Below are 21703 nucleotides of genomic sequence, written 5' to 3'. Positions count from 1 at the left end.
CCTCCCTGCAGCATCCTCTTGTGCCCAGGCCCCTGCCTCCCGCGTCTCCCCGAGTGGGGTCGTCAGGCCCGGGAGACGCCGGCTGAGTGGTTCAGGAAGGTCCTGGCTGTGCTCCAGGCTCCAGCTCCACCAGCGGCTCCCTTCCCGACAGCGCAGGGAGGCAGTCCAGGCTGGCCCCGCGCCACAGGAGGCAGTTCAGTACCCGAAACATGAGACCCACGGTGCACGTGGAGGGGCTTTCCAGGCCCCATCCCGCCAGCTGGGGTGGAGGGGCAGAGCTGGGACAGACCTCCCATCAGAAGCGGCACTCGCTGCTGCTCACTTGGCCTGGCCCAGCCCAGCCCAGCCCAGGCAGCAAACACCAGGGCTGGAGCGGGTCCTGCCCTGCACAATGCAGGGCTCTGACTGCCCCAGCACCCCCCAGAGCTTGGCCCTGCCTGGGCCTTTGCTGCCCAGGGGACACAGAGACCGCGGGCCAGGGCTCAGCGTCTGGCCAGCGAAAGGGAGGATGAAAAGTGTCTTAGAACTGGGACGGACCTCAAGTGGTCACATCCATGTGGCTCAGTGGGTCCTGCCAGGCATCTGGCTGGCTGCCAGCCAGGTCTGACTGATGTAGATTCCCTGGGGTTTATACCAGGCTCCTGAGCCTTGTCTACACTATGGACAGGTGGAACATTCCTCTCTCCCATCGCTGGCCCCAGCTAACCCCAGAGCCAAAGGCCTAGAGCAGACAGATTGCTGGCACTCTATCCCTCATGCCTGCCACCCTGCTCAGACACCATCAGCCTGCATGCACCAGGGCCCCGGTGGGCTGAGGCTGCTGCAGACGGGCATGGAGGGGTGGCAGTGCCCTCGTGGCTTCTGCAGGTGGCTTGGGCTGCCCAGGTTCTGCAGCTTCAGTTGGGGCTGTGGCAGCTGGGGCTGGGCAGGAGCTTGGAAGGGCTCTGGGAGCTGCCCTGGTGAGAGTGGGACCCGTGGGCCTCAGCTGCACATGCCGTGTGCTGTGCTGACGCTGTCCGGAGCAGGCTCATGAAGGCCCTGCCCTGCAGCCACTGGCCACACCCTGGGAGGCTGCTGGGCCTTCCATCGCACTGGGGGTTCCAGGTACCCGCCGCAGGAGGACTGGGGCCTGCAGAGAAGATTGCACTCGTTTCACCTTGCCCTAGCCCTGCTTTGCACGTGCACATGGCCCTGCTCTGGGGAGAAGCCTCTAGCCTCTCCCTTTCCAGCTGCACCCTGCCCTGCACTGCTGCGCCCCTCCCTGCCCAGATGCACCCTGCCCTGCTGTGCCCCTCACTGCCCAGCTGTGCCCCTCCCTGCCCAGCTGCACCCAGCCCTGCTCAGCTGCACCCTGCCCTGCCCTGCCCAGCTGCACCCTGTCCTGCTCTGCTGCACCCCTCCCTGACCTGCAGTGCCCCTCTCTGCCCAGCTGCACCCTGCCCTGCTGTGCCCCTCCCTGCCCAGCTGCAACCCTCCCTGCCCAGCTGCACCCTACTCTGCCCAGCTGGGCCCCTCCCTGCTCAGCTGCACCCTACCCTGCCCAGCTGCGCCCCTCGCTACCCCGCTGTGTCCCTCCCTGCCCAGCTGCACCCAGCCCTGCTCAGCTGCACCCTGCCTTGCCCAGCCACACCCCGCCCTGCCCAGCTGCACCCCTCCCTGTCCAGCCATGCCCCTCCCGGCCTAGCTGTGCCCCTCCCTGCCCAGCTGTCTCCTCCCTGCCCAGCTACACCCTACCCTATCCTACCCTGTTGTGCCCCTCCCTGCCCTGCACCCCCGTTCACAGCACCCCTAGGGACACCTCCATGAGCTCCAGGTGCTCCAAGCGGGGCCCAGAGCCTGCACCCAGGGCGGTGCTGCCGCAGGGCTGGGTCCCTCACGCCAGTGCTTGGGGGAGGTGGCAGCTGCCCAGTGATCCGGCTGGGCTCTGCTGACAGCTCTGCATGTGGCAGGTCCCATCGCTGGGTAGGGGCGGTGGGGATGTGGGATGGGGCTTGAACTCTGGGGGGATCAGTGAGCCTGGGAACAGTCGGGAGCCCTGGGCTGATCCTGAGCAGCTGGGGGACGAGGAGGACATGACTGGGTGGCTGGATGGGCAGACAGGTGACTGGGCGGGCGGGTGGACAGACTGACAGCAGGTTGCCCCCTTCTGGTCCCCGGTGAGGGCCCCGGGCAGGGGCAATCCAGTGTGACGCGTCGCCCCTCCAGAGCAGTCGCTGGTTCACCTGTCCGCAGTGACTCTGGGCACAGCTGGTCCCCAGTGCCTGAGCCCTCACCCTGCCGTCCCTCAGCAGCTCTGTCTGTGCCACCACAGGCCTTTAACTCAGCACCCATTGTCACAGGACAGGGCTTCTGGGCACAGCTGAGGGACCCAACCTGGGTACCTTACCTTAAAACTGGGCCTCTCGCAGCCCCAGGCTGGGATCTCCTTCTCACTAAGGCAAACCCAACCAGCCGCCTCAGCACCTCTGCCAGCCCCACTGGCCAGCCAGAGCCACACGAGCAAACCCACCGATTCTCCAGCTGCTGCACCAGCCCAGCCCAACGACCCCACACAGGTGAGAAGTTATTCCACCTGTTTCACCAACTCCACACAGATTCTTCCAGGCCCCAAAGGATCCAGCCCCAGTCCCAGGTCAATATATACTTGGATCTTACCCAAGTCACCACGCCGATGCCAACCCTTCAGATCTAAAGGTTTGTTAACAAAGAAAGAAAGAGCAGGGGGAGAGAAGAATTGTCAAAGTGATGCTTCACATGTACCAATTACAGCGACTGATGCAGCCAGCGATGTTCTGTGCTGAATTCTAGAAAGTCTTTTTGAGCATCCTTTTGGGGGACGGGCCCCAGGCCAGACAGGCTCAGTTCATGGGGACTGAAAGAACCAAATGGACCCCGCCAGGGCCCCTCTTAGAGTCTTCCAAGCGTAGGGAAAAAGTCCTTTCTCCTTCCCGCCAGGCATGGGCAGGGTGGGGGTGGGGGGTGCAGGGTCACCTGTCCCAGGTAGGTCGCAGGGGCAAACTGGCATTGCAGGTGACAGTCCCACACTCCTGAGATGCGTATTGTCCGTCTGGGAATGTGTATCTTTGTTTGGCCCATCACCCGGGCGGGGGAGGAGTTCGCGCCTCCCACTTACGACTCTAAAACATCTCTAGGACAGCTCTAGAGCCAATGGCCATAACGTCACTGCCATCCAGGTAATGGACAGACTCAGGGCACCGCCGGCTTTCGGGAGACGCCTCCCTTGGGCCGCCAGCTCGAGAAGTCCTGCGCTGTGTCCAAGGGCAGCAGACGTGGCCCCATGCCCGATTGACAAGCCCGTCGCGGTGCTCCCACCGAGCTGCCTCCCTGCGAGGCCCTGGCCTTGCACGTGTCCCAGGAGCAGTGACGAGGCCACGGGCAGGTGGGGCCTGGAGCAGCTGGCTCAGGTGGGGCTGTTTGGTAAACGATTTGCCAGGGCTGTGCCGGGGAGGGGCAGGGCTGAGGGGTGGCTGTGCCCAGCCAGACCAGGGCTGCTGGGGGCTTCTGGCTGAGCTGCAGGATCTGTGCGACGGCTCTGCGGGCTGGGCTGGGCCAGAGGGGCAGGAGCCGACCCGTGGGGTGAGAGGATCCTGCCCAGGGGAGAGCCTGGCTGGCTGCCCGGACGCCGGGCACAGGGGGCCCTGGAAAGAGGAGTTACAGAGCCAGAACACACCCGAGACCTGGTGCAGGGGCTGGGCCCCTGAGCCGACCAGCAGAGCGCCTGGCCAGGCGGGAAGCGGTGCCCTTGGGGGCTCTGCCCGCAGCCGGGGCGGGGAGCTGTGCCCAGGACAGGCCGAGGGGCTGGGGCTGCTCGCGAGATGCCGAGTTCAGGACGTGTTGGGTAAGGACCTGGAGGCTGGACACTTCCCGCCCCAGCCCTCGACCCAGCCTCGGGGCCCTGCGGATTGGCTGGGGCTCTGGGAATGGCCTCACGGGGGGTCTCGGGGAGACAGAACCCAGCCTGGTTCTGCCCCTATGGCGCTGGCCGCGGAGCAGCGCCTGGAGAAGGCCAGGGACTGGAGTGCGCTCAGCCCAGTTTGGCCCTGCGAAGCCCGGGAGATCTGGGGGCTCCTGGCACAAGTGGGGCCTTGGGTCGCCCATCTGCACACCCGCTTGCTGTGGATTTTCTCAGGAACGCACAGCCGGGCCCAGAGCTCGCTCCGTGGGCGGCAGGCGACACGGGGTCGCTGTGGTCGGGCGGGTGGCTGAGCTGGAGCCAGAACCAGAACCAGCCACACCGGGCTCAGCAGGGTCCAGCTGGAAGGTGGGACCCGCGCTGGGCTGTAGCTGGGCTGTGGCTGGGCTGTGGCTGTGGGGCGCAGCAGGACCCACGCTGGGCTGTGGCTGTGGCCATGGCTGTGGCTGGGCTGTGGGGTGCAGCAGGACTGTAGCTGGGCTGTGGCTGTGGCTGGGCTGTGGCTGTGGCTGTGGCTGTGGCTGGGCTGTGGGGCACAGCAGGACCGGCGCTGGGCTATGGCTGGGCTGTGGCTGTGGCTGTGGCTGTGGGGCGCAGCAGGACCCACGTTGGGCTGTGGCTGTGGCTGGGCTGTGGCTGTGGTTGTGGTTGTGGCTGGGCTGTGGGGCGCAGCAGGACCCGCGCTGGGCTGTGGCTGTGGCTGTGGGGCGCAGCAGGACCGACGCTGGGCTGTGGCTGTGGCTGTGGCTGTGGCTGGGCTGTGGGGCGCAGCAGGACCGGTGCTGGGCTGTGGCTGTGGCTGTGGCTGGGCTGTGGCTGTGGTTGTGGTTGTGGCTGGGCTGTGGGGCGCAGCAGGACCCACGTTGGGCTGTGGCTGTGGCTGGGCTGTGGCTGTGGCTGTGGGGCGCAGCAGGACCGGTGCTGGGCTGTGGCTGTGGCTGTGGCTGTGGCTGGGCTGTGGGGCGCAGCAGGACCGGTGCTGGGCTGTGGCTGTGGCTGTGGCTGTAGCTGTGGCTGTGGGGCGCAGCAGGACCGGTGCTGGGCTGTGGCTGTGGTTGTGGCTGGGCTGTGGGGCGCAGCAGGACCCACGCTGGGCTGTGGCTGTGGCTGTGGCTGGGCTGTGGGGCGCAGCAGGACCGGTGCTGGGCTGTGGGGCGCAGCAGGACCGGTGCTGGGCTGTGGCTGTGGCTGTGGCTGGGCTGTGGGGCGCAGCAGGACCTGTGCTGGCTTCCTCCCGCTCCCACAGCCCCCATCTGGCCTGGCCTGGGGCCAGCCCTGAACGTGCCAGAACAGCTCCGCGGAGGGGCTGCTCCTGCCAGGAAGCCCCTGGCGCCCCTTCCCAAGGCCGGGCGGGAGCTGAGCGGGGCCGGGACAGGAGTGGGCTCCGGGCCAGCAGCTGCCGGCAATGAAAGAGAAAGCGGCGGCTGCAGGGGATAAATACAGGCAGCCGGGACCCGGCACAGGATCTCGGCTCTGCCTGCTCCTGAGCCAGGACCTCCACCTGCCAGAGCGCCTGCCCCTCGCTGGCACCATGAGCCTCCGCGTCCTGCTGCTGCTGGCGGCTGCCCTGTGCCTCTGCAGGGCCCAAGGTACGGTGTGCGCCCAGCGGGGCCCCAGCCCATGGCGGGAGGGCTCTGGGGGGCAGATGGCACCTCTGAGCAGCTGGATGGAGGGGGCAGCCCATGCTTTGGACGTGACTGGACCACTTACCCCTCAGACCACATACCCAGTTGGTGGGCCTGTGTGTGACCTGAGGGTAGGGAGTGAGGGGCACTGGCAGTGGGGGGGAGCTGCAGATCCAGAGTGAGGGGCACTGGCACTGGCGGGGGCTGCAGGTCGGGAGTGAGGGGCACTGGCACTGGCGGGGCTGCAGTTTGGGAGTGAGGGGCACTGGCACTGGCACTGGCGGGGCTGCAGTTCAGGAGTGAGGGGCACTGGCACTGGCACTGGCAGGGCTGTAGTTCAGGAGTGAGGGGCACTGGCACTGGCACTGGTGGGGGCTGCAGTTCAGGAGTGAGGGGCACTGGCACTGGCAGGGCTGCAGTTCAGGAGTGAGGGGCACTGGCACTGGCACTGGCAGGGCTGCAGTTCAGGAGTGAGGGGCACTGGCACTGGCACTGGCGGGGGCTGCAGTTCAGGAGTGAGGGGCACTGGCGCTGGCACTGGCGGGGCTGCAGTTCAGGAGTGAGGGGCACTGGCACTGGCACTGGCGGGGCTGCAGTTCAGGAGTGAGGGGCACTGGCACTGGCACTGGCAGGGCTGTAGTTCAGGAGTGAGGGGCACTGGCACTGGCACTGGCGGGGCTGCAGGTGGGGAGTGAGGGGCACTGGCAGAGGGCGGGCAGAGGGCCAGCCGTCAGGACACAGTGGCGTGGGGAGCGGTTGAGGCCGGGGCTGCAGGTCAGGACGGGCAGCGCCTGCTCGGCGGTGTGAGACGCCCCCTCCGGGCGGTGCCTGGGGCCACCAAGCCTCAAGCATGGGTCAAAGCACCGGCTGTGCCGTGGTGCCCTGCCGGGCTCGGGGCAGGAGCCTGGGGGTGTGCGCAACTCTGCCGACCCCTCACCCACGGCCCTGCCCCCTTCCCGCCAGGGAGCGAGAACCAGGCCTCCGACTGCTGCTTGACACACAAGAACCACCCCATCCCGCACCAGCTCGTCGCCTCCTACCGCCTGCAGGGCCCCGAGACCGGCTGCCGGCTCGCAGCTGCCGTGTGAGTAAGCAGCCCTCTGGCTGGCGTGACGGGGGGGGTCTGGCTGTCCCCGCTGGGCCTGCCCCCCATTGCAACTCCCCTGTCGTGGTTCAGGTTCATCACCAAGCGGAGCAGGAGCCTCTGTGCCCCGCCCAAGGCCAGGTGGGCCCTTCAGCTGATGGAGAAGCTGGAACGGCCGAAAGCCCAGCGCAGCAGGGGCCCCACTGGGAGCCTGACCCGGCGGAAGGGAGCCAAGGCCCGGAAGAACAGGAAGCCCCAGCAGTAAGAAGTGAGGCTGGCAGAGCGCAGGGAGGGGACGGGGGCTGCTCTTGGGGGGGTGTCAGCATGGCCGGTGCTGGGTGGCAAGGGGGACCGGGCGGGCATGCTGACGTGGAGCTCAGTGGCGTCTTGTGCCCTGCTCTGGGTGGAGGTGCAAGGTGCCTGTTGGGCCCGGCCCGGCCCAGCCCCGCCTGCCCTGGCCATGCCGGGACCCGTGGCCAGTGGGTGGCTGGCGAGGTGACGGCACATGGCCTCTGGCCACTGCTGGCGCATGGAGACGCCCCGAGGCTGCAGCCTGGGCTGGGGAGCTCTGTGCTGCGGTGGCTGACTGGGGATGGTGCTGTTGGAAGTGGGCAAGGGGCACAGTCCTTCTAACTACTGTCTCCTCTCCTGGGCAGCTGCTGCCCCCCCAGAGCTGCCTGGCCGCCTGCTGTCCCTCCCAGTCCCGGCTCCGTCCAGCTCGGGGGTGGTTCTCTTCGACACTTACCTGCAGCGGCTGCTCCCGCCACCACTGTGACCTGCCTTCCCGCCGCTGCTTCCTGCCCGACCACGCACTGCCAGGAGCCAGGCGCCGGCTGATCACACCTGCTCAGGGCCAGCCCCCGGGAGGTGCCAGGGAGCGTGTCCCGGCACCCCTGGGGCTAATAGCCGGTGCCTGGCTGCACGAGGCTCCCGCCAGCCCCTGCTCCCCTCCTGCCTCTGCCGCTGGGCAGGGCCAGTGCCTCTCGCGGAGGGAGGGAGGTGGGCCCCAGGGCTGCCAGCAAGGACTTTGGTTCATTGAGCTCTATGCAGACTGGTGTTGCAATGAAAAGAAAGCTGGGGCCCGGCAGGGCCTGCACAGGGCTGGGGCCAGATTGCTTCTAGCAAGCGCTTCTCTGCCTGACTGCTCTATTAGCTGGCGCTCTCAGACTGTATTAAGGAACTGTGAAGCCCGAGCCAGTGCCGCCTGGGGTGCCCACGGCACTGCGCTCTTCCCTCGCCGGCAGGGCGCCGGGGACCCAACTCGAGCCAATAAAACCCATGTCACCCCTGAGCTGAGTGTGGCTGTGTGTGCAGGGGGGGAGCTCCTCATCTGGGGTCCAGGACGTGGCTGGCAGGTCTCACCCATACCAGGGGTCTAACTGTGCCAGGTTGGCAGGGCTCTGGGGGGTCAGCTCCCTTGGCAGTGTGGGGCACGGGCAGGGTTGGTGGTGGCGTGTCTGTACCTGGATGTCTTTTGAGGGATCCTGGGGTGGCCATCAGCTCGGGGTCCATCCCCGGAGGGGGCGGGAGGGGGAGAAGCCTGCGACATGCAGGGGAGTCACACCCCAGAGTCTCTGAGTCTCTGGCCCCAGGGTCCTGTTTGGTGTAGGTGTCCGTGGCATGAGCAGCCAGGCAGCCCCCAGCGGGGACTCCAGCACCGCGGGCTGCCTCTGGAGGAGGCGTGGGAGTGTAGCACAGAAGCAGGCTGGCCTGTTAGCATTCCTGCCCGGGCCTGTCTGCAAGGGAGGCAAAGCCAAAGACCCAGCCACGCAGTGGGGCTCTGTGCGGCTTCACCTGACTGCAAACCCTTTCGCAGAGGGTTGCCGCACCGCCTGTTGTGATCTGCCGGAAACAAAGATTTCCAGTACAAGACCAGAGCCCACCCTCACACCTCCACCTGTAAAAATGAGCAGCATGAACGGCTTCAGCGTATCACCCCCTGCCAACAGACACCTCCCCGGGCCTGCTTGGCTCAAGGTTTAGTGCAGACCCAGGGTGGGGTGACAATAACCATTGGCACGTTCATTTTAAATCCCATAATATCACAGTGGTGCACACAGGCTCCGAGCTGGGACAGCAGCAGCCAGCTCTCAGCTGGCCCTTGCAGGACAGCCAGGCCAGCAGGAGTGCGGCCAGGCAGAATTGCCCTGTCATGGGGTGAGATGGGGCCCCAGGGAAGGAGGGAGCAGTTGCAGGATGCTGCTGGTAGCAGAGACACCTGGTCAGGGGGTGGCCATGGCCATGGTGGGTTCTCTTAACCAAGAGACCCTGAATTGCAGCTCTCCAAGAAGTGGGGGGAATGGGAGGGGGCTTTGCCCTGAGGCTGAGGTTGACCCCAAGATGGGGGTGGGCACTTACCCTCTGCCTCCCCCCCAGGACCCCAGGGCCTAGAGGCAGGGCTGGTGTAAGAACTGCTGTTCTTGGGATTGTTCCACCATAGGGGTCAGGGTGCCCCAGCTCTGGGGTGACACATGGAGCAGGGGGAGTCACTGCCTGGCAGATGAGGAGGCAGCAGTGGGGTTTCAAACCTAAAGGGAGATGGGCTGGCGGGGGTGGGGGGCTGCACCAAGCTCCTTGTGTGCCCCCCGTGATGGGGTTCAGGGTCCCCCAAGCTCTGCACCCCATCTCCAGGCAGGAGTGACTCTCACTCAGCAGGAGAACAGCGGGTTTATGAGCCGACAGGACACAGCGTCACACAGAGGAGTCAGTGCAGCCAGCAGAGACAGCCAGTCCCATCCATTCTGGGGCAAGGAGGCCCTAAGGGGCCCCCAGAGCTGGGGCCTTGCCCCCTTCTTGGTCTCGCTCTCTCTCAGCCCAGACTCACTGCTTCCAACTCCCAGTTCCCATTCAAACCCCTCAGGCTCCACCTCCCCCTTTGTCTCCAGTACAAAGGTGTTACTTGGTTGTCAAGGTTACCCTCAGCAGGAGACCCACACCCTCTGTGAGCCACACACATACACACAGGTGTCTCCCACTCCATCACACCCCCTACTGTGCCAGTGAACAGGCCTGGCCGCAGGGAGCATGTGAGGCATGGGCTGAGCATTGGAAATGAAGTGGGATAGGTTAGCAGAGAGGCTAGCAGGCACTGAGAAATGCCTGGGGGAGCTGCTGGCAAGGAAACAGGGATGGTGCAGTGGCATCTGGGGATAACCCTGGGGGCGTACCAAAAAAGTGCCCCTATGGCTTAACAACCGGGTAAAAGAAGCAGAGAGATAAAAAGGCATCATTTAAAAAGTAGAATTTAAATCCTGGTTAGGAAAACAGAAAGGAGCATAAAACGCTGTTAAGTTAAATGTAAAGAATCACACCAAAATGCAAGTCTACAGAGCCTGCATCCTCAGCACCCTCCTTTACGGCAGCGAGACTTGGACCCTGTATGCCCGCCAGGAAAAGAGGCTGAACGTCTTCCACTTGTGCTGCCTCAGGCGCATCCTCGGAATATCATGGAAGGACAGAGTGACCAACACCGCCGTCCTCGAGCAAGCTGGAATCCCAACCGTGCACACCCTCCTCAGGCAGCGTCGACTCCGCTGGCTTGGCCACGTCCACAGGATGAATGATGGAAGGATCCCAAAAGACATCCTGTATGATGAGCTAGCCTCTGGCAAAAGACCTCCCGGACGCCGCCAATTGCTCTACAAAGATGTCTGCAAGAGAGACCTCAGGGAAGTAGACATCAAGCCAGACAGCTGGGAGGAGCTGGCAGACGATCACAGCAGATGGAGGCAGGAACTATACAAGGGCCTTCAGAAGGGTGAGTTGAGGATCAGACAGCTAGCAAAGGAGAAGCGAGCCCACAGAAAGCACAGCAAGGACCTGCCAGACACCCATTACACATGCAACAGATGCAGCAAGGACTGTCACTTTTGTGTGGGTCTTCACAGTCACAGCCGACGCTGCAAATGAGGATGCCAAACGGAACTACAAAGGGCGCGTTCCATAGTCTACGTAGACTGAAGTGTGCTACTACTAAAGACATAATAAGAAAAACCAAAAAGGAGTTTGAAGAACAGCTGGCCAAAACCTCAAAAAGTAGTAGCAAAATGTTTAAGTACATCAGAAGCAGGAAGCCTGGAAGCAACCAGTGGGGCCCCTGGATGATGGAGATGCTAAGGGAGCAGTCAAAGATGATAAGACCATTGCAGAGAAACTAAATGAATTCTTTGCTTCGGTCTTCACGACTGAGGACATGATGGAGATTCCCAGGCCTGAGCCGTTCTTTTCAGATGACCAATCTGAGGAACTGTCCAAGATTAAGGTGTCATTAGAGGAAGTTTTGGAACAAACTGATAAACTTCATAGTAACAAGTTACCAGTATCAGACAGCATTCACCCAAGAGTTCTGCAAGAACTCACACGTGAAAGTGCAGAACTACTAACTGTGGTTTGTAATTTATCCTTTGTCAGCTTCTGTACTTATTGACTGGAAGATAATTAATGCGATGCCAATATTTAAAAAGGACTCTAGAGATGATCCTGGCAATTACAGACCAGTAAGTCTAACATTAGTCCTGAGCAAATTAGTTGAAACTAAAGTAAGGAATAAAATTGTCAGACATGTCAATGAACCTAACTTTTTGGGGAAAAATCAACATGGTTTCTGTAAAGAGAAATCATGCCTTACTAATCTGCTATATTTCTTTGAGATGGTCAATAAACATGTGGACAAAGGGGATCCAGTGGATATAATGGTCTTAGATTTCCAGAAAGCCTTTGATAACATCCCTCACCAAAGGCTCTTAAGTAATATAAGTTATCACAGGATAAGAGGAAAGGTCCTCTCACAGATTGAAAACTGATTCAAAGACAGGAAACAAAGGGTAAGGATAAATGATCATTTTTCAGAATGGGGTCTGCTCTGGGACCAATCCTATTCAATCTATTTATAAATGACCTGGAAATAGGGATAAACTGTGAGGTGGCACAATCTGCTGATAATACTAAACTTCTCAAGATAGTTAAGAAAAGGGCAGACTGTGAAGAGCTTCAAAAAGATCTCACAAAACGATGTGACTGGGCTACAATTTGGCAAATTAATTTTAATGGTGATAAGTGGAAAGTAACGCACATTGGCCAAAATAATCACAACTCTACATATGAAATGATGGGGTCCAATTTATCTATAACCACTCAACAGAGAGATCTTGGGGTTTATAGAAAGTTCTCTGAACACATCCACTCAATGTGCAGCAGCAGTCAAAAAATCGAGCAGAACGCTGGGAGTCATTTAAAAAGGGGAGAGAGAATAAGAGAATATGTTATTACCTCTGTATAAATCCCTGGGATGCCCACATCTTGACGAGTGCACTTGGATGTGGTCACCTCATCTCAAAAAAGATACACTGGCCTTGGAAAAGGTTCAGAGAAGAGCAGCAAAAATGACGAGGTGTTTGGAATGGGCGGAGCATAAAAAGCGAGATTAAAAAGATCAGGAGCTTTCAGCTTAGAAAAGAAAAGTCTAAGGGGCTAGGAATAGAGGTCTATAAACTCACAACTGGTGCGGAGAAAGTGAATAAGGAAAAGTGATTTATTTGTTCCCATAACAGACGAGCTCGGGGGCACCCAATGAAACGAATAGGCGGCAGGTTTCAAACTAACAAAAGGAAGTTTTTCTTCACACAGCACAGGGCCGGCCCATGGAACGCCTGGCCAGAGGAGGGTGTGAAACCCAAAACTGTAACAGGGTTCAAAGAAGGACGAGATCAATTCATGGTGGTTAGGCCCATTGATGACCGACAACCAGGGTGTGTGGGATGGTGTCCCTGGCCTGTGCTGGCGAGAAGCTGGCAATGGATGACGGGAGGGATCAGGCCATAATTCCCTACTCTGTGCATTCCCTCTGGGGCACCCGGCATTGGGCACTGTCAGCGGACAGGACGCTGGGCTGGGTGAACCTTTGGTCTGACCCAGTGCAGCCGTTCTGATATGTTCTTCGACCATCCCCCAGGCGCAGGCTGTGGGGCCCTGCGGAGGTAGGATTCAGAGCGTGGGAGAGAGCTGACGAAGTGGGACGCTTTGTAATTGGCTGCTGAAGCCAGTTTGTGCCTTGGTTTCCCCACATGCTGCTGTGTTGCCTGGTGGGGGGTGGGGCTGATGCTGGGAGAAAGGCTGAGATATCATGTGCTGGCTGGGCCTCAGCATCCCTAGCAATGGAGCTGGGAGAAGTTGACAGCAGCCCAGTCACCAGGAACGCACCCCTGGCACCGCACCCGGCCCGGAGGGAGGAGAGCTCCCTGCGCCTCAGCGGGGAGGCTGAGGAGAATTGCCCTGCGGAGAGCACTAGGCTGGGCGAGGGCTGGGGGCGGGAGCAGCGCCGGTGGCTGGGGGAGTCGGCCATTCCCCTTGGAAGTGACCCCAGAGGTCAGACAGCGCGGGACTCCTGAGTCGCTGCTGCCTGGCGAGACTGGCCCAGCTTTGATTCTCAATGACCTGAGCATTCAGTAACCGCTCGCCTGACACAGGAGGTTCCCCCGGGCACTGCTGAGAGCCCCACCCCATGGCAGGTTGAGCAAAACGGGGCTACTGACGGGCCGCGGCTGCGTCTACACTGCAGCGGTCTCTCCGGAGGCGATCTCCCAGACGGTGCCTGCAGGCTGATCGCCGCTGGGACATGCGCGTCTACGTGCAGATTAAACTTTCGATCTGCGCTTCCGGAAGAGAGCGTCCATGCAGCCCCGGCGGCTCTGGCAGAAGAACCGGGCAGGAAACGCCGCAGACGGGGGTTGCGCGGCAGACATGCCCGTCCGGGGGCCGTAGCCAGCCCGTCCCCAGCACCCTCGCCCTGCACATGCTCAGGCCTGCCAGTCTGTCCACTGCAGAGTAGATCCTGTGCATGGACCAGACCCATTGTGGAGATTCCCATGGATCCCCAGCAGGGAATTCCTTGAGGCTGCTGCCCGCCTGCTGGCCTCAGTGCTCCTCACCACGCCCAGGACCTTCGAGGGGCCACCCACCTCACCACCGTCCTGCAGGCCACCTCCGCAAGGCAAGTTCGGTTCCCCCTCCCCGGGTGAGCCGGCGCCTGTGGAGCTATCTCACGAGCTCCGAGTGCTGGGACCGGCTCATCATGGGGAGCGGGACGACAACCACTGGCTCCACAACCTCCACATGACCAAGAGGATGTTTCTGGAGTTGTGCCACTGGCTCACCCCTGCCCTCCAGCACCAGGACCAGCCTGCAGCCCATACCCCCCGGAGAAGCGGGTCGCCCCAGACAGCCACCGGGCCATGGGGCACCAGTTCGGGGTGGGCAAGGTGACCGTTGGGGCCATCCTCATGGAGGTAAGGCATGCTCGGGTCACACACCCACCACAGGGAGGGGGCTTCTGGGCAAGGGGAACCCTCAGGGACCTAAGGTGGTGGTCCTGGAGGGAACAGGGGAGGGGGGGCCCCTGGAGAGAGGTGAGGAGGAAAAGGGGAGGGGACATGGGGTGTGGGGGCTGGGGGGAACTGGAGCACCCCCATGCACTCATGGGTGCATACACCCTCCATCCCATGCAGGTCATCAGGGCGATCAACACCGTCCTCCTGTGGAGGGTCATCTGCATTGGGGACCTTGACGCCACCCTTGCGGGATTCGCTGCAGTGGGGTTTCCGACTGTTATGGAGTGCTGGATGGGACCCACATCGTGATCTGAGCCCTGGACCACCAAGTAGGCTGCTTCATCAATAGGAAGGGGGACCACTCCGTGGTGCTCCAGGCCCTCGTGGATGTGAAAGGACACTTCATGGACGTGTGCGTGGGCTGGTTGGGCCGAGCCCATAATGCCCGGGTCTTCCGGAACTTGTGGCTCAGATGCAGGGTGGTGGAGGGGACCTACGCCCCTTCCCCCATGGAAGCTCCTGGTCAGGAATGCGACCGTGCCCTCCGATATGGTGGCCAATGCCACCTACCCCCTGCACCTGTGGCTCTACACTGACCACACAGATCTGAGCCAGGGCCTTTTAAATGCCCACCTCAGCCAGGCCCACAATCCCATGGACTGCACATTCGGGTGCCTTTAGGTGCCTCCTGACATGCCTGGAGGTCAGCCTCCACAATGTGCCTGCCGTGGTGGGGGCATGCTGTGCGCTCCACAATATCATGGAGAGTAAGCATGAGCTGTTCATGCAGGGGTGGGCTGCCAAGGCAGGCCCTGAAAATTAGCAGCTGGCCCATGTTGCATGTCGTCAGGTCCAGCGGGACAGGGTGCAGGCCAGGGAGGCCCTCTGGGAGGCCTTTGCTAAGGGCCCCAATGACCCGCTCCCAGGCACCCCCACCATGACTCCCCTACAGACCCATCCCTCACCACTCCTGCTTCGTTCACAAAGGACATGGGAGTGGTGAAAAATAAACTCTTTAACTAAATATCTGTTACAATGAAAACATGTACGTGGAACTATATACAGCAGGGAGTGGGGGGGACTATTTACATTGTGGGGTCCTGGGACAGGGTTGGGGGGCACCACAACTGGGAGCAGGATCCTGGTGAGGTTGCCACAATGGGAAGCAGGGTTCTGACGGGGGGGTGATGCAGCAGGCCAGGGCAGGGGGGTGGTCCTGACGCCGGTGAGGCGTGAAGGGTGACTGCCGCCTCACCCCAGGCCTCCCACGCCATTGCCAGCCACTCCCGTAGCGGGGCGTTCTGCTCCCTCCGGGCAGCTGTGTGCGCCAGGCTCCTGGGCACGGCGCTGCCGTGGCTTCCTGCTGTGGGCCTGCACAGGAGCCGCAGGTGGGGGTGCCCTGGCCCCCTTGGCTGCTGCTGTGGGGATCCCCTGCTCCTAGGCAGGGCTCGCCCAGTCCTCGGCAAGCAGAGCTGTGGAGACAGAAGGGGAGAGGGACGATCCATCTGTCCCACAGCCCGGCCCTGAGGGCCGTGCCTCCCATCCCCGATGGGCAGCCCCCATCACCCCCCTGCTGTCTGCTGGCCCGGGGGTTCCCAGGTGCTGGGAGGTCCCCGCGTGGGCGCGGTGGGTACAGTCTGTGCCCCCCCACTCCCCGGGCATGCAGCTGGTGGTGCTGTCCACAGGAGCGGGTGCTGAGTGCCTGGGGAGTGCATATGGATTGGGGCTGTGATGGAGTGGGGGATACCTGTGTGTGTGTGTGTGGCTCACAGGGGGTGTGGGTCTGCTGCTGAGGGTAACCTTAACAACCAGGTAACACCTTTGTACTGGAGACAAAGGAGGAGGTGAAGCCTGAGGGGTTTGAATTGGAACTGGGAGTTGGAAGCAGTGAGTCTGGGCTAAAAGAAAAAGAGACCAAGGAGGGGGCAAGGCCCCAGCTCTGGGGGCCCCTCGGGGCCTCTTCTCCCCAGCATGGATGGGACTGGCTGTCTCTGCCGGCTGCACTGACTCCTCTGTACGAGGCTGTGTCCTGTCGGCTAATAAACCTGCTGTTCTCCTGCTAAGTAAAAGTCACTCCTGCCTGCAAATGGGGTGCAGAGCTTGGGGGACCCCTAAACCCCATCACAGGGGCCAGCGGGCCTATGGCCGGCCTGCTCCCGGCTGTGGTGGAGGCAGGTGCCTTGGCAGGTCAGAAGCACCTGGTACCTACCTGAGAGTCCCTCGAGGAACTCGGGGGAGGCCCGGGGGTGGGACCTGACTCAACGACCCCAATGGGAAGTGATCGTGAGTGTCCCATCACGGGAGTCATCGCTGTCGGTGGTGGGTTCCGGCTCCTGGGGGTGGTGGTCACACGGGGAGATCCTGGCTGGTCCTCCTGGTCTGGCTCGGTCTCCGGCTCGGGCCCACGGTGTGGAGTGCCGTTACTGGGCGGGCTGCCTCTTTTGCCTGAGGAGGTGGTCCAGCTGGGGGGCTCTGTCCCAGAGCGGCCGGGCGGGTCTTTGGTTCTGCAATACACCTGCTGCATTTCTTTAGCTTTTGATTGCACCTGGTCCAAGGTGCTGTGGGAGGTGCCCCTGGGAGGTGAGACTCGCGGACCGGAGGGGGAATGCCCCGGTTCTGGCACCAGCCAGTCGTTTGCAGCAGGACGTCCTCCTCCCCTCGATGCCGACCGGGACATGGTCCTCTGTTTTGTGCCCTGGCTGGGCTCCTGCAAACCCTCCTCTGGCTTGGTGGGGGGCTCCTGGGGGGCGTGAGGCTCCTGGCTGTTGGCCATTGTAATGGAGTGGGGGGAGTGCATGTGTGAGTCAGGCTGGATGTCTGAGGCAAGCAGCAGCTCCCAGTGGCTAAGGATGACCCTGGGGCTACAACTGGCAGATAACACCTCTGCCTGAACAAAGAGCAGGGAGGAGCTGAGCTGGGTTTTGAATCGGGGGTGGCAGTTAGAGGCTAGGAAAAGGGAGAGCTGGAAGGCAGCCAGCCTGAGGAGGGGGAAGCTACGCCCCAGAGGGGCACCCTCGGGGTCTTCCCCCCAGGACAGGTTGGAAGGACTGTCTCTGGCTGCTAGGCTGTTGCTTCTGTGAGAAACTGGACATCTGTTGCCTAATAAACCTGCTGTTGTACCTGCTGAGTGAGCGTCTCTCCTGCCAGCGGACGGGGTGCAGTGCAGGGGGACCCCTGAACCCCATCACAGCCATGGGGCATCAGGTCGTGTCTGGAGGCTTGTCAGCAGGCTGGAGGGCGCCCTGCTGCGGGCTCGTGGCTGTGGTGCTGCTAGCATGTTCTCAGCTTCCTGCCTCGGGGCTTCTGGGTCCCCGCGGCTTTAAACGCAGCCAGACACCGTGAACATAGAGCTGCGCTCACGCTGGCCAGGGGATCTCCGTGCACCAGCTGGCAGGGCCATGGAGGATGGGGTCCTTCGAAAGAGCGGCCCATGGAGCGCGTACACCCGCTCTTCCCGACGCAGGAGTGGCTGGGCGCTTTCGAAAGCAGCGTTTCGTGTGTAGACGCTGCGCGGGCTGTTTCCAAAGCGCCTCCTCTTTCGAAAAATATTTCAGAAGGACTTGCTGGCGTAGACACGGCCCAAGGCTGGGGCCCTCCACGACAAGGCACCAAGCCCGTCACACTGAGCACGGCTGTCGCCTCACTGGCCAGCGAGAAGGCACCCCAGCAACTCCCTCCGACACAGCAGCTCCCCGCGTGCCACAGCCCGTCCCCTTGGAAACCCACCTCCCCAAATCCACACAGGTTCTTCCCGTCCCAAAGGGACCAGCCACGTCCCAGGTCAATATACACACAGACCTTACCAAGGAGCACGCTGGGCCCAGCCTCTGGCATCTAATGTGAGAAGGGCTATTAAGAAAAGGAAGACAGAGGAGGGTGAGCGTGAAAGTGCTCCAGCAATCACATCACACACCTCGATCACAAAGCTCTCGGTGCCGACTGGCAGCAGCGGTGAAATTGCTGGGAGCTTACAAGTCTCTGGAGTCCGTCCTTGTTAGGACGGGTCAGCGACCCTCCCTCCCGGGCCCAGCTCATAGCAGAGACGGGCTGAACTGAAGACAAAGATGAAGGAACCTCAGGGTCCCCTTTATCCTCTTGTCCACCTGGAAGGAATTCCATTGTCCCCCCCCTTTCTGGGAGCAGGTTTGAAATGGAGCTGGTCCCCTGAGCAGGTCACCAGCCCATGCCCTTCTTGGGGGCGTTCTGCCACTGGCAGGCCCCCAGACAACATGTCCACAGCCCAATTCCTCCGATGTGGACTGGAGCCCAGTGCTGCTTTGCCCGGCTGGGGACCCTTTTTCGGTAGGCGCCTCCTGTTGTGATCTCTCGAAAGCTACAATTTCAAATACCCGCCCAGAGCCAATCCTTACCGCTCCGCATATAAAACAACACGGCCGTATGAGCAGCATAAACCGACTCCGTGGCTCACCGGCTTTCATCAGACGCCTGGCCTGGCCCACGTGGCACAAGATTTGGTGCAAACCTAGGCCAGTGGTCATAACGATGGTTCTCACGCGCCTTTTAAAATCCAGTAACATCGCAACCCCCATGCAAAAGTGATGCAGGAAGGGATGCCAGTAACATCACTGGGGCTGTGCCAGGACTGGCCCCCAACTTTGACGGGGGCGTGGTAGTTAGGGGGTCGGGAGATTATGCATGAAGCGCTGCGGTGCACATGCAGCAATCCGTTGGGCTAAACCTCCCCCGCGGCAGCTTTGAAGCGTGAAACTTGGAAGTGCCGGCCTGCGTGTGGGAGTGAATTTTGAGTGAAGGGACTTTGGAGGAGTGTGGGCACTTTGAAGCACCCACAGCTACACGCGAGCCGGCACTTCGGAGCGTCACACTTGGTTGTTGCCGTGCAGGAGATTTAGCCTAATGAAGTGCTGCATAAGCACCGCAGCACTTAATTCATAATCTCCCGACCCCCTGCTTACCACCCTCCCTGCCACGTTGGGGGCTAGTCTAAACAGAGCCTGAGTGTCTCTCAGGCCCTTCCCAGGCTTGGCTCTAAGTTACTCCAGGTTCCAATGAGCTATGCAAGGTTACGCTCGGCGAGACCAAGCGTGGAGGGGACCTGCTTTTGCAGCACGGTTTCTACATGTCTCAGGTGATTTTGCCAAGAGCTAAACAAACAAGTGAACTGATCCATACAGGCTCTGGCAGATGTTTGGAATTCAGTAAACATCCAGGTAATGTAGCGACACTTGTATGTCGTCATGTAGGAGCCCTGGCGTTTAGCCATGCTACACAATGGTTGTGTGCGCCCGAGTTTCCCGGGAGGGCCCTGTATGTGATGACCTGGGTTTTCCGGAACCGCTCCTCGTAGGGTCCAGGGTGCAGATGGTGGGACAAGGGCTGGGAGGCCTAAGGAGGCTGCATTTCTGCCTCCTTGCTGGCCAGCAGGGGAGACAAAAAGTTACTGTTGTTGCAGGCTGGGTGCTCTATTTCTCTGCGGCTTGTCCTGAGTCTCGTATTCACAGCTGAGACCCACTGAGGCGCAGTGACGGGAGGAGCTGATTGACGCTTCAGCTTCCCCCCAAACGCTAGCTTCCCACGGACCCGACTTCCTCACACAACATGCTAGAAGGCCTCTGCTGACACATCAGTTTCTTTCTTAAAGGGAGCAGCAAGATTTTGTATTCCACATGATTAGAAAAATGTGACACTCCTTCCCCTGCCCCTGGGCCTCCTGCCAGGTTGGGGGGTTGTAACACATGGGTGAGTGTTGCACTGGGAAAGTTTCCATATTTCCCAGTGCGTGCCCAAGAGACGCTCCAAAGCGAGGAGAGGAGAGGGAAAAAGTTGTTTGTTTTACAGTCTCACCAACAGGAGTTGTTCCAATAAAAGAAACGACCCCCGCCCCTTGCCTCTGGGACCAGCGCGGCTCCCACAGTGCTGGCTCCAAAGTGAGGATGGGCGTTTAGAAATTTGCTCATCCTGTTGAGCGTACTCAGAGCAGAAGAGCTCTGCAACAGGGCCAGGCCAGCAGACCGTGGAGGAAGGGGGAAGGCAGCTCAGGATGCAGCCCTGGCTGCGCGGGGAAGGGAAAGGGCTGATCAAGCGCCCAGGTGAAAGCTGCAGGGAGGGAGTGCGTTACTCAGCCAGGGCCAGCGTGCAGGCAGGGCTTTTCTAAAGCCGTCCCAGCTGGCTGGGGAGCGAGAGAGAGGAGATGGAAGAAACAGTAGCAGTGCTGGGGAAAGACAGAGCAGGAGGAGCTCCAAGGAGGGGAGCTGGCGAGACTGAAAGTCCAGACGGGCTCATCCCTGCCCCTCCTCCCCCAGGCAGCCAGGAGCCTGCTCAAAGCCTGTGAGTAACCAAAGCCCAGCCAATGCTACCAACCCCCAGCTCAAGGGCAAAGCTCTGCCTCTTCAGGTGTTCATGAAGGAAGCTGTTGTAAGCAGGACTGTTTGCGACTTTAAAAAGTATCAGCAGCACTCGGGGAGTGCATAGAGGTTCAAAGCTCACGTTTCGGCCCTCCGCCTCGGAAAGGTTACTGACCCCTGGCCCAGCCTGCTCACCCGGCCCAGCCAGACAGAGGGGGGTGCAGCCCAACCTGCCCCCGAGGGAGAGGCACAAGCCCCTGGCAAGACACAGGGGTGCCTGCCGCATGCCCCCAAGCCAGGCTTTGGAGCCAGGGGGTTTGAAGGCTCAGGTTTGTACCACTCCATTGTCAAACCATGCGTGAGGGACACACGAGATGTGGCTCAGTGCGAGGACATGCAAGAGTGACGTTCCCAAGCAGTTGCCAAAGAATCAAGAGCCAGTTGGTTTAACAGGGTTGGCGCTTGGCGGTAACTGTGCTGCTGGGGTGGTGGGCGGTGCGGGGGTGGGCAGTAGACGGTGCAGGATGTGAGCAGGTCATGGAAATAAATGTGTGACAAAGGCATGTTATGGGTCTGGGTTCCCAAGTGGGGCATTATAATGTAATCCTGCCAAGGGATTTACTGACCTCTCCTGGCAGGCCAGGCAGCATGAGTGAGGCCACCAGCATGGAGGGAGGCAGGAAACAAGCTGGAGAGTTGCACTGCCCTGGCACTCGCTTCAGCTTGTGCCTGAATGTTGACCTGGTGCAGAGAGTGAAGACCGGAGCCTCCCAGAAATAAATCTCATCGGTCCCATAAGGACAAGCAATCTTGACTGGATCCCCTTTGTCAAACACCAGCGAGCAGTACACACATGGGGCATCCCTCAAGCCCCTTGCATGAAGCTGAAAGCAATTCTGGGCTGAACCAGCTGGAGAAAGACTTTAATCAGAAAAATGTGAAAAATGGGGATTGTGGAGGACGTTAGCTGCCCCCAAAGCCGCAATCCCCCAGCGGAGGCAGAGCACTGCACTGGTACGAAACCACTGTGGTTTATCAGGGAAGTGAAAGCGGCTGTGAAATACAGACACGTATAACTTATGGGGAAGAAGGGGGGAGTTGAGAGTAATGAGGATAAATCGGCAGCTAGGGATCATCAAAGACTGGTACGAGAGACAAAGGGATGCAAGGAGATGTCTGTGGCCAGCAGAACTGAAGACAATAAGGAGGTTTTGAAATGTTATGGCAAATTGGAAACCTGTCAATAATATAGGTCCCTTGCTAGGTGGAAATGGTAACATTAGAAATAATAATTCAGAAAAGGCAGAGATGGTCAATTATGTAAGTAGTCTCCTCATAGGGTGTTCATGTCACTTCTGTTTCACTAGTATTACCTAGTAGCACCTACTGAAGTTGGACATTTTTAAATCAGT

At 60.6% G+C, this 21703-nt stretch overlaps 1 protein-coding gene across 1 annotated transcript; it reads left to right on the top strand.

Moving 5' to 3' along the window:
• Window positions 1-5324: 5324 nt before the first annotated feature.
• On the top strand, window positions 5325-7934 carry LOC142013274 (C-C motif chemokine 19-like). The gene is made up of 4 exons (XM_074994442.1): window positions 5325-5523; window positions 6523-6643; window positions 6737-6911; window positions 7300-7934. The coding sequence occupies exons 1-3, from the start codon at window positions 5340-5342 to the stop codon at window positions 6906-6908; spliced, it is 477 nt and encodes a 158-aa protein (XP_074850543.1). The 5' UTR covers window positions 5325-5339; the 3' UTR covers window positions 6909-6911; window positions 7300-7934.
• The last annotated feature ends 13769 nt before the right edge of the window (window positions 7935-21703 follow it).

This window comes from Carettochelys insculpta, chromosome 5, assembly GCF_033958435.1.
Source record: "Carettochelys insculpta isolate YL-2023 chromosome 5, ASM3395843v1, whole genome shotgun sequence".
Taxonomy (NCBI): domain Eukaryota; kingdom Metazoa; phylum Chordata; order Testudines; family Carettochelyidae; genus Carettochelys; species Carettochelys insculpta.
The sequence above is the reverse complement of the archived record's forward strand: the minus strand, read 5'-3'. Positions and strand labels throughout refer to the sequence as shown.